Source organism: Myotis davidii, unplaced genomic scaffold (genome assembly GCF_000327345.1).
Source record: "Myotis davidii unplaced genomic scaffold, ASM32734v1 scaffold855, whole genome shotgun sequence".
Taxonomy (NCBI): Eukaryota; Metazoa; Chordata; class Mammalia; order Chiroptera; family Vespertilionidae; genus Myotis; species Myotis davidii.
Window position 1 is genome coordinate 892357 of NW_006286978.1, and position 12697 is coordinate 905053.

The following is a 12697-nucleotide window of genomic DNA, read 5'->3' on the forward strand; positions in this document are numbered from 1 at the left end:
CATGCTGGTTGAAAGCAGGTTTCTGGGGTTTGTTTCGGTTCTATAATTGCAACATTATTTCATCCGGAGCTCAGAGCTGAGCTGCGGCAGGCGGGGAACGTTGACTTCCTCCATCACTGGAGTAAGCAAGCCTCATGTTCATGTATGCTTCAGCTGCCTGGCTGCCGGCTGCCATTTTGGCTGGCAGTTAATTTGCATATCCCGCTGATTAGCCAATGGGAAGGGTAGCGAAGTTATGGTTAATTATCATGTTTCTCTATTATTAGATAGGGCATCTCTACACTAATAAAAGAGAAACATGCAAATTGGTGTCATTCCACTATGCACACCAGCCAATCAGATGAGTATGCAAATTAACCCAACAAAGATGGCAGTTAATTTGCATACATAGGTGCCCAGCAGCCTGGGTCCCGGGAACATCATTGGCACCCAAGTCACTCTGAGGTAGGCCCTGTGTGGGCCTTGGGCAGTGTAGGAAGGGCCTGAGCCAGGGGTCTCCTGGGCAAGGGTGGGCTGGCAATCGGGGGGAGATGGGGTCCCCTGCCCAGGGCTGAAGCCTGGGCTAGAGGTGTCAGGCCTGGGCGGGGAGTGAACCTGGCAATTGGAGGGAGATGAGGGTCCCCTGCTCAGGACAGATGCCTTGGCCAGAGGTGCCAGGCTGGGCGAGGGGCCGATCCGGGGATCGGAGGGAGATGGGAGTCCCCTGCCTAGGACAGACACCTCACACAGAGGTGTCAGGCCTGGGTGAGGGGCCTATCTTGCAATCGGAGGGTGATGGGGGTCAACGCCTCTGGCTGAGGCTTTAGGCCTGGGGGCTGGGGGCTAGGCCAGCAATTGGTGTGAACTATAGAGGAAACACCTTTTCTGACCACTCATTTGCTAAGCTCCCTGTATGCCACTGGTAATATTCATAGTAACTTGGGTAATAAGAATCCAAAAAGGTGATCTAGGGTTTTTCACCACACTCCTGGTGAAAAAAACGAAGGTCCACTGCTGGAGGGCTAAGAAATGTCATTCTGCCCTAGCTCGTTTGGCTCAGTGGATAATGCCTCGGCCTCCTGACCACAGGGTCTGAGTTCAATTCTGACCAAGGACATGTACCTAGGTTGCAGGCTCCTTCCTGGCCAGGGCCCATGTCAGGACTCATGTAGGAGGCAACCAATCAAAGTGTTCCTCTCACTTTGATGTTTCTCTCTGTCTTTCCCTTTCTCTTCCACATTCTCTAAAAATCAATGGAAACATACCCTCAGGTGAGGATAAAAAAAATAATAAAGAAATGTCATATCCTATGAAAGACACATCTTGAAAATGCCTAAAGAAAGTTGTCATTTTTTCATGGTGAAGGGACTGGAGTCTGTGTTGATGAAAAAATCTTGCTGGCTGCAGTGACTGGCAGTGGCTGTAGCAGCGGGGTGATGGGGCTGGTGCCTTCCCCTGATCAGCCTGGTCAACTCCCACAAAGGGAGGCCAGACTGCGGCTTAGGCCCTATCCCCAAGGGGAGCAGGGAGCGGGCCTAAGCTGTCAGTAGGACATCCCCTGAGGGCTCCCAGTATGTGAGAGGGGGCAGGTTGGGCTGAGGGACCCCCCCCAGGGCACGAATTTTGTGCACCAGGCCCTAATATATTTATACAAGTTCTTCAGTTATCTGAATTGTTTTGTGTGTTTTTTAAATATATTTTATTGATTTCAAAGAAGAAAGGAGAGAGAGATAGAAACATCAATGATGAGAAAGAATTATAACAGCTGCCTCCTGCATGCCCCACACTAGGGATTGAGCTCACAACCTGTGCATGTGCCCTGACCGGGGATTGAACCGTAACCTCCTGGTTCATAAGTTGACAACCACTGAGCCATGCTGGCCACGCTATCTGAATTGTAATTAAACTCCATTTTAGAATGAGGACTGCATCATAGCTACCAGCCTTCTAGTTTTCAAAGGAAGTGAATTTACATGCAACAAAAAGTCCTTGCCCTAGAAGCAGTTTGTTTTTTATTTTTTAATTTTTCTCTAATTAGAACGTTTACATAGAAAGGCATAAAACATATGTGTACAGTTTAAAGAATAATTGTAATGTCAGCACTCAGGTAATCACTGATCAGATCAATGGAATACTATGCAGCTATATAAAAGAGGGATCTCTTACCCTTTGAGACAGCATCGAGGGACCTGGAGAGTATTATGCTGAGTGAAATAAGCCAGTCAGAGAAAGACAAGTATCACAGGATCGCACTCATATGTGAAATCTATTGAACAAAATAAACTGACAAACAAAATAGATCCAGAGACATGGAAGCATGCAACAGACTGAGGATCCTCAGAGGGAAGTGGAGAGAGAAGAGATCAACCAAAGAACTAATATGCATATATGTATAACCCATGGACAAAGAAAATAGTGGGATGAAGGCCTGGGGAGGGGATTCGAGTGGGGAGAAGGGAGGTCAATGGGGGGAAGGGGAACATCTGCAATACTTTCAACAATAAAGATAAATTTTTAGAAATGATAATAGCCAACATAAAAAAATTTCAGTTTGGCCACAAACTGGCTATAAGTTACATAATGTTTGTTGATTAAATGGATGAAGAGAGTATGTTAAATAACTGCTATATGTAACTGCTAACATAATACATGATAGAAGTCACTCAATAAATGTTGTCAACTTTAAAAAAAGAAAAGAAAAATTTACAAGCATGTCAGAAGCTCCAGCCTTACCAAGTGCTCCATCCAGATGACAACCCCCTGTCTTTCTTTGGGTAGCCACTGTTTTTACTTTCATCATTTTCTTGCTTCTCTTTGTAATGTAGTCACTTATATAATTTAGGTTTGCCTGGTTTTGCTTGTATGAAAAGAATCATGCTATATACTCTCTTCGGTCTGGGATCTTTCAGTCAGTGTTAATATTTGTGAGATTTTATCTGGGTTATTGCTATGCAGTGCATTTTTAAAAAGCCTTTTCTGTATTTGCCTCTCTCCCTTTTTTACTTAGGATCCCTGTAACTCTAAATGCTTTTGGAGATTTCTACTTTGCCTTCTTGGATTTTCTGCTAAATGTGGTCTGAAGACTAAAACTTGTCTGGACCCCAGTTTTCATTTAAATTTTTTTTTATTGAGGTAACATGGTTTATAACATTATAAAAGTTTCAGGTGTACAACATTATAATTCGATAACTGTATACCCTTCTGCGTGCTCACCACTAAAAACCTAATTTCCATCCATCACCATATATTTGACCCTCTTGACCCATTTTTGCCTTCCCCACTTCCTCCCCTCTGGTAACCAGCAGTCTGTTCTCTGCATCTATGAGTTTGTTTTTGTTTTGTTTGTTCACTTATTTGTTTCTTTTGTTTTATTTTATATTCTACACATAAGTAATATCATGTGATTTTTGTCTTTCCTTGAGGGTATTTCACTAAGTGAAATAAATCAGATGGAAATGGACCCTAGTTTTCTGAACTACCCTGACTGCCCCCACTCTGATGGCATTTGTTTTATGAGCCTACATCTTTAAGGCTTCTGTGCTTGGTTAAAAATCTTCCTTTCTCCAAGGCTGGTCCAAGGGTCTGGTCACGTGATTCCAACAGTGACATCACACTCTGACTGCTGGGGAACACTGGTGGTTCTTTAGGTGGTGTTTGTTCCTGTGAAAGGCAGAGAAAGCAGCAAGTGCCCCTCTAAAGCAGTTTATACCGGGGCTCCTTCTGTAAAAGCTTCTCAACCTAAATGACCAAATGCGGGCTGCCAAGGTTATTTCTTCCTTGAGGCAGAAAAAAAGAAAGCCGTAATTGAAGGTAAGCTGACTTGAGCCTGGCCAGGGACAGAAGCGTGACCCCAGGGAGAAGGGAATCTGGAGAATCACAAGCAGTCTGTTGTCAGATTGTAATGACTGCCTGCTCTTTTAGAGCTGCCTGACAATTTGCATTTATAACAGGAGACTATCTACAAAGAAGGATGATGCAGTGCTCATGTTACCTAGTGATGTAAGAGGATTCTTTCATTTCTCTTAGGAAGCTGTTGCAGATTTTCATTTTGTCTTAATATCCTTTGAGCTGGGGGGCTTCATTTGATAATAGTTTAACATTAGATAGCTGTTGCTTTTAAAAATCAGTTTCACAAAATCCTTACTTAATTTCTCCTGAAAGGGACACTCTTAAACCAGAGCAAATTCTATTGAAGCATTAACCTGCTTTAAAAAGTAAATTTTTGATTTTTTGATGTCCTGTGTTCATGTAAGCGTTTATCTTGAGAATTGAAACAGCTTGTCTCCCCCCGCCCGCCCGCCACATAGTTTATTCTCTTTCTGCCCTCATTTCCTAGCTGGCTATTTCCCTCTAAGCTCTCAGACAGCACACCAACACTGATCTTTATCAGTATGCCACTAACATGATAGGAAATGCTGGACTGGTGATTCAGCAGCCAACCATTTTACAGCCAGGTAGGCTGGAAGATAGAGAAAGGACTTTGATTAGGGGTTTTAAGATTAACTTGTTCACCTCCTCCAGTCCAGCACCACCCCCAGCCTTACCTTCAATATGATTTAGATTCTGCGGAGTTTTTTCTTTCAAATATGTGTGTTGCTTGTGAAAGATATGCTGAATTAGGTATTTGGAAGACTCAAATTTGTAAACCAGATATAGCTTGAGTGTTAATTCCAATTGACCCCATCAGAGTGCTGAAGTTGTCTGTTAGAAGTTTAGAGTCAAAATGGGGATGCAGATAGGAGGAGTGGGGGGTTAGTTCAGGCCCACTTTGACTTTCTCTGCAGAGGAATTCATCACCAAATAGTCTAGATAAAGCTTTGGATCTGCCAACGTTGATGCTGCGAATGTGAGCTCTGGCTGTCTGAGTTCAATTATGGCATTACTCTGCATTTTTCCTCAGAGTTCGTTTACATAAATACCTGAGTACTGTTTTACATTTTGTGTTTAATAGCTAAATATTGTTTCAAAAGGGAATTGTAGAAATAATTTTGAGTAAGTTTGTTAAGCCGTACTAAGTAACCTCGTATGAGTACAACTTCTGTGTTTGACTACTTCTCCCTTATCACCACTGTTTATCAAACAAAGTTTGGTTTAGCTGATATTTATTGAGCCTTGGGCAGATGCTATATGCCGGAGAAGGCAATGACGAGTCAGATCTAGGGCTGCCTTTGAAAAGTTTCTAGTCCAGAAAAGAAGATAAAGTATTTACATACTAATTGTAATAGAAATGCTAAAGGCAGAGCAGATAAAGGGCTGTGATTGTTGGAAAAATAGATTTGTTTCTTCCGATTGAAGGATCAAGGAGGGACATCATTGTGGAGCCCTACACTGCTCTTTAAATCTCTACTTATAAATCTTAGATTGTTCTGATATACTTAGTAAAAGTTTCTACAAGGCTGTTACATCAGGGATCAAAGTCTTCTACCTCTTGAAAGAAAATATGTACATTCCAGCCAGCTTAACGCTTGAAGAGGCTGACAAGCTTTCTTTGGAGTCCCTATTCAGGCAAAAGCCACCTCCCACGATTGAATTATTGCCTCATAAATGTAAAATGCTTTCTGCTGTGATATGTATACAAAGGTCTTTGACCCCTTTGTCTCCCTTCTATAACAGAAACTGAAATACTTCAGCTGCTCCAAGCTCCCATCTTTTGTTTATAAATCCTTTCCCACTGCACTTCAACTCCTGGCAGTTCTCCCTTTATACTTCTACTCTCATCTGTCCCCTTCCATTTACACTGCCTGAAGACACTCATTTTGTGCCTCGACCATTGAAACCTCTGAATGTGATGAATGTTCTCACCAGGTGATTGATTTAATTGCTTTGTCAGCACACCCTAACAGTAGTCTTCTGATAGTTTAAGGGCTCACCCATTGGTGCCCAGAAAAGAGATATTAAAAATGATGAATGTCTGAAGTACTAACGTCTTGTTTCCTGTTCAATATAGAGGACAAGTCATACAATGGTGGAGGAATAGGTTCTTCAACTAGGATGATGGATTTCTTGGAGGAGCCAATCCCTGGTGTGGGGACCTATGATGATTTCAATACAATTGATTGGGTGAGAGAGAAATCTCGAGACCGGGATAGGCATCGAGAGGTAAGGTGAAAAATGGCACATGAGTGTTAGGAAACACCAGGGTAAGAAGTTGAAGATATACTTTATATGTCATTCCTTCAGCCCTGGATGTGGCTGAATCTGGTTTCTATTGGCAATGTAGAGTTTTATTTGTAATGTGTCTTTATATGATTTTGAAAAGAATTTATATTTAATGATGATTTTTCTTTCTAGAGTAAGTGGTTGAGAAGGATCTTTGCAGCCTGAAATGGGTATAAATACCTATGCAGACAAGTGAAACCAAACTTGGTGGGAGTGACCAAAATAAATTTCAAAGGTCCTCCTTTCTCATTTCATCTCCCTTTTATGGTTTTCCCTTAAAGCAGGATTTTTAGAACTAAGAAAAGTAAATGGGTTCCTTTTAAAGGAATAAAAGAAAAAAAAAACCTCAGAGCTTTAGTATTACTGAAGCATACAAGATAGACTTTTTGTGCTCGTAGCTCTTGTACAACCATAAAACCAAAGTAAATTTATGTATTGGGCTCAAACAAAACCACAAGACCAATCAAATTCAAATTAAGGGCATTGATTTAACTTGATAGGTAATAGATGGATTGTACTTATGGCGATGACAGATTCTTGTGAATATGACAAGAGAATTTCTCCACTTTTCAAAGTATGATGAAAACTTTTCAGAACAGTTTAGCAAGGTCTTTTGCCTTTAACTTGTTGCTGTGTATCATTTAAGTGAGGGGATCATAATTTCTAGTTTGTGTCAGGAGCACATGGAGAGCTTATTAATAAGGTAGAGCCCCAGCCCCAGTGACCCTGATTCAGTAAGTGATCCTCTCGGGAGACATTTCTTCAACCAACGGTGGGTATTATTATTTTTTCCTTCTTATTATTTCTGCTTTGACTCTGAATTTAATTTTTGATTTTTAAAATTACCCCATTCTGCCCAGAGTTCATGATTTCTTTCTCAGTAAATCTCTGAAGCAGATCACTTTTCATTATTTTTTAAAAATTGATTTCAGAGAGGAAGGGAGAAGAAGAGAGGGAGAAACATCAATGATGAAATGGAATCCTGGATTGGCTATCTCCTGCACACTCCCTACTGGGGATTGAGCCTGCAACCTGGGCATGTGCCCTGACTGGGAATCGAACTATGACCTCCTGGTTCATAAGTCGACGCTCAACCACTGAGCCACACCGGCCGGGCCACTTTTAATTCTTAAACCTTTCCCAGCTCCTGACTGGTGTTCTCATGACCACTGGAACCCAGGAGTCAGGTTGTCCCAAGTACAGGTTTTGAGAAATTCCTTTGTAATCCTTGGAGTTGTGATAATCTCACTGATTATCCCACTGAAAACTCCCATAGGAATTTTCTTATCCTAACTTAAAGGAGTGATTTCCATAAACCAAAGAATATATATGTATATATGCATAACCCATGGACACAGACTATAGTATGGTAGAGACCTGGGGTGGAGGGCAGGTGCAAGCTAGAAAGGGTCAATGGAGGAAAAAAGGAGACATCTGTAATACTTTCAACAATGAAGATAAATTTTTAAAAAAGCTTTCTGATATTTAGGAGCACATATGTATTCTATTTATTTTATCAATTCATCAGGTAGGCTTTAAAATTTGGAATTGTATGGCTTTTGAATTTCGGCTCTCTGTAATTCAGAGTTTAATTTATCAACAGTTGCATATTCAACATTATTCACATTGCAAAAGTAATCTGTGATATGACAAGAGCATATTTCCCATTATATTAAAATGGTTGCATCTAAGACAAATTATGCCAATAATTCAAAATAAATTAAAATTTGTTTATGAAATGTTCAAATGGAAACACTGTCACAGGGAAAAATGTCACCTCACCTACTTTCACCACTGAACTGGAAACTTGAAGTTATAGATCAAAATGAAAATTTTAACTACTTTAAGTTTTAAAAATGATAATTTATTATAATTATTGGTGATGTTGCTGTAGATAAAGATGAATGGCTAAGTCATAATTTCAAAGCTAAAAAATAGAAGTACAGAGAAGAGGGAACTACCAATGACAAAGCTGTCACAATGCTTGGTTTTGAATGTGGGCACTGAAGGGTTAAATTGACAAGGCTAGGACCTTAAAGGTAAAACTTTCCATACCTCTTGATAGCCTCAGATATTCCCAGCAAGTTTTTGAAAGTAAAGAGACGCATTTCTAATATCATGTAGTATCTATGATCAACCTATTGTTAGGTGCTTGGGGGATCAAGTCTTACAATTTGCCTGACCTGAAGCACAACTCTGGATAGTACACCTCAGATTGTACTTTCAGCACTCAAATAAACTTATGTTTATTTATTCTTTGAAAAACAATCAAACTATTTGTTGTGAGTCAGGAGACCATCCTTGAAATATCTGATGTCTAGGGTGGAAAGAGACCACTTTAGTAAGCAAAATAGATTGATGTTTTAAGAAATCAGCAACTGGATGGGGAAGGCCTGATTAAGATACTCGCAGGCATTTTGATATTGTAGATGATGTTGGTGGGGATCAGTAATCAAGGTTCAATAAACCTCTAAGTTCTTGGTTATGTTGGGTCAGCCAAAGGTTATTTGAGAAGTAACTCCAAATTGGTTTCTATTCCCAATAAGTATATTTGTCTTTGCATTTCTTTACTCTGTTGCACATTTGGAGGTGAAAAAGCAACCGTGTGTGTAGAATGTACCAATGTTTTCTCATTTCTCCTTAGATTACCAATAAAAGCAAAGAATCAACATGGGCCTTAATTCACAGTGTGAGTGATGCTTTTTCTGGCTGGTTGTTGATGCTACTTATTGGGCTTTTATCAGGTATGGTAAACTCTGTTAGTTTTCTAAATAAATCTCACAAAATTTTGGTATGCCTCTACCCTAAGTCATGGCTTGAGTTGAGTGCTGTGCTTTACAATTCTCCTACATGAAATAAATTGCTGATGGATCTTTTGGAAGCTCATGTCTCTGTGGTAAAGGGATACTAATACAGTGGGGCCTTGACTTACGAGTTTAATTCGTTCCGTGACGGAGCTCATAACTCAAATTACTTGTATGTCAAATCAACAGTGAATGAGTTAGACACATGATGCTGGGATGATGTTGTGGCGTTCACTGTGATGTTCGCTGCACCAACTAGTGGTGGGGTATCTGAAGCTGGCTCGTAACCCGAATTTTAGCTCGCAACTCAAAGCAAAAATCAGCTGAGAGACAGCTCGTATCTCGAAAAACTAGTTAGTCAGGACACTCGTAAGTCAAGACCCCACTGTACCTGCATCTCCTGTAAATAAATGATGTTAAATGAGGAATTACATTTAAATGCATTTGTACACCATAAAATAATGTATTCATTTTAAGGTGCTGTTAGCATGGCGTTTCAGTGCTTGTCTTGAGGAAGAGCCCTTCTATTGAAAAGAGTTTTTTTTAAAAAAAAATACATAGTACATGGGGTTTAGGAGAGAAGATGTAGAAGAGGACTTCCTGAGACATTTTTGTAGCTATTTCTTAAACATCTACTCTCTCAATTAGGGATAAAGAAAAGCATGTAATACATGGCTCATATCCTGAAGGAGCTTACCATCTCATTCTTTCATGGTGGCTGAGAAGTGGGTTGCTACCACCTTTCCCTATCATCTCCATCAACCTCCCAAGCCAATGCAAGTAATATACGATCTAACTTGGAATATTACACTTGCTATGCAAACACAGCTTTAAAGCAAGTTCCCAAGCAGGTTTCCCCTCCTCTGGAGGAAGCAGAAAGCCAAGAATACCTGACAGAGATGCTAAGAGATGTTACCTTATGGCATTAAAAGATGGGTGCAGGAAGATCTGGAATATTGAGTTAAAATGAATGTTAAGTGGGAAACCTGGAGTTGGATGAGATGAGATAGGAATTAACAGCACAGGCTCTAGTTTGTGGCTGCCTAGATTTGAATCCAAGTCTCACCACTTGCTAGTTTTGGGACTTTTGGCAAGTTTCTGAACCCTTGAAAACTTCAGTTTACTGATCTATAAAGTGGGGATAATGAGTATCTATTATTACTCATTTGTGCAGAGATTAAATGAGATAGAACGCACATAGCACTCAGCACAGAGCCCACTTATTAATGGTACCTCTGCTGCTGTTACCTAGAGATAATTCATAAGCCATGGAGTATACGATGATTGCTGCAATGAGGAATGTCTCAGCCATAGCTGGATTTTCAAAGATGATCTAGGGCAGTGGTGAGCAAACATTTTCTCTAAAGGATCAGATAGTAAATATTTTAGGATTTATGGGCCAAATGGTTTCTGTAGCATGACAACAGCCATAGACATTAGGTAAACAAATGAGTGGGGCTGTGACCAAGAAAAACTTTATTTACAAACACAGAGGCAGATTTGACTCTCAGACCATAATTTGCCACCCTGTGGTCTAGGGTGTTAATGGTGCCCCTTCTGCCTTGCACAGGAGAGAGAACATGGTCTGGCCAGTTTAGAGCTAGCTAATAATAGATTAAGTGATCTGTAGCCCCAAGTGTTGCAGAGATGCCGAAGAAAAAGAAGAGGACTGAGAAAAGGTTATATAGTTTAGCAGTTAAGAGAATACCAATGACCTCAAAAAACCATCTCGGGCAAATATTAGGGGCAAGAGTTCAGGGGGAGGCAAGCAATATGAAAGTTTTGGAGATATTTGGTGTTCATTGGAAGTAGAGAAGGGACAAAAGCTTGAAGTGGTAAGAAGGACAAGGGAAAGCATTTTATGAAATTTGTAACCAGGGAAGAAGGAGCTGGTTGGGAAAAGAAGGAGAGGTAGAAGTAGAAGGGAAGACAGCATTGAGGGTACCCATGTTAGTTAGGATAAGACATGCATGCATGAAACTACTAGAGAACAAGCCAAACTCTATAACATCATGTTAATTTTCGGAATCCAGGCAACAAGTGCAATAAGAGTTAGAAGGAAGAGAAGGTGGGAGCTGGAGTGGCCAAGAATAGGTATCAAACTGTGTACATAAATAACCTGTGTTAACACTTTTAGCACCTACCAAAACATACACATGACATGGCTCCGGCCTGTTGGAATGTAAACGTAATATCCTCAACTTTTTTATGTATTTCTTGTCACTAGGTGACTATTTTTCTTTCCCTCATACACACAGGGTATTTTGTTTTTAAGCATTAGGGAACTAAAATAGAAGCAGTGTGTCTGAATGCAGGAACAGTCTGGGGATTCAGGGGCTGTGAATTTTATGATGTCTTTATTATTTCCCTAAAGTTATATTCTAGACCATTTAATTTTTGTATGCCATAATTTCTTCATTTGGGTGACAGAAATGATGAGAAGGCCAAAATTGAAAGTACTATAACTATCTTAACCCTATCAGTCTATTAGCCATAGTGCCTAAGTTCCCATTCACTATTACTTTCTCACATTTTTCTTTGATGAATGTTATGTATATAATATTGTTTGCTCCTCTCACTAAGAAAACTTCAGAGTGTTTATGTCCTAGGCCAGTGATGGCGAACCTATGACACGCGTGTCAGAGGTGACATGCGAACTCATTTTTTTGGTTGATTTTTCTTTGTTAAATGGCATTTAAGTATATAAAATAAATATAAAAAATATAAGTCATTGTTTTACTATGGTTGCAAATATCAAAAAATTTCTATATGTGACACGGCACCAGAGTTAAGTTAGGGTTTTTCAAAATGCTGACACGCCAAGCTCAAAAGGTTCGCCATCACTGTCCTAGGCTCAGGAGGCTTCAATACGTCTACAGCTTCATGTAACCGTCTATGTGGGTGCTTTTATAAATTCAGTTCCCTTAGCCTAGAATGCCTTCCTGCCCATTGCTCAAATTCCCTTGTCCATGGGACAAAATCACTATCAAGACTGAGTCCTTCACCCATAGCCTTCATCGGTTACCCTCCCCACGCCATCTTAAATAAGATATCATATCATATTCTTTAATATGGTCAATTCAAGTTTTCTCAATCTTAACGTATATGTGAGAATAAAATAATCTTTAATAAACTTGACTGTCTTTATGGATCAGTATTCATTAACTCTAAGTCAAAGCAGAATCTTTCTTTTTTAAAAATTATAATTCTTTTAAAAAATATTTTTATTGATTTCAGAGAGGAGGGGAGAGTGAGAGAGAATGATGAGAGAGTCATTGACAGGCTGCGTCCTGCATGCCCCCAACTGGAGATCGAGCCTGCAACCCAGGCATGTGCCCTTGACCAGAATCGAACCTGGGACCCTTCAGTCTGCAGGCCAATGCTCTATCCACTGAACCAAACTGGCTAGGGCCAAAGCAGAATCCATGTAAATCAGCGGAAGGTCAAATCTATTTGCTCCTTGTTCCCACCCAACCTCTTTGCTCTCCCTTAAGTTTCCCCTATATAGAAATTCTATTGACACAGTGTTTAATGTAGATAGTGTTTTGTTTTTCCCTCTTGAGCAGGCATCTACACTAATAAAAGAGAAAAATGGCAATTGGCGTACGACGCTACCCTTTTCATTGGCTAATCAGGGCTATATGCAAATTAACTGCCAACTAAGATTGGCAGTTAACTGCCAACAAGATGGCGGTTAATTTGCATATGTAGGCACAATGCAGGGAGGCGAAAGGGAAAGCAGGAAGAAGCCCCCT

General features: G+C 40.3%; 1 protein-coding gene across 3 annotated transcripts in view; it reads left to right on the top strand.

Moving 5' to 3' along the window:
* Window positions 1-12697, top strand: part of CLCN5 (chloride voltage-gated channel 5) — a 157961-nt gene that overhangs the window by 121070 nt on the left and 24194 nt on the right. For 2 of the 3 annotated variants that reach the window (XM_006758900.2, XM_006758901.2), the window contains 2 exons: window positions 5927-6078; window positions 8783-8882. In XM_006758900.2, the coding sequence (XP_006758963.1) occupies window positions 5927-6078; window positions 8783-8882 (252 nt within the window). Of the gene's footprint in view, window positions 1-3580; window positions 3790-5926; window positions 6079-8782; window positions 8883-12697 lie in introns of those variants that run through there. The other variant, XM_006758902.2, reaches the window with a different exon arrangement.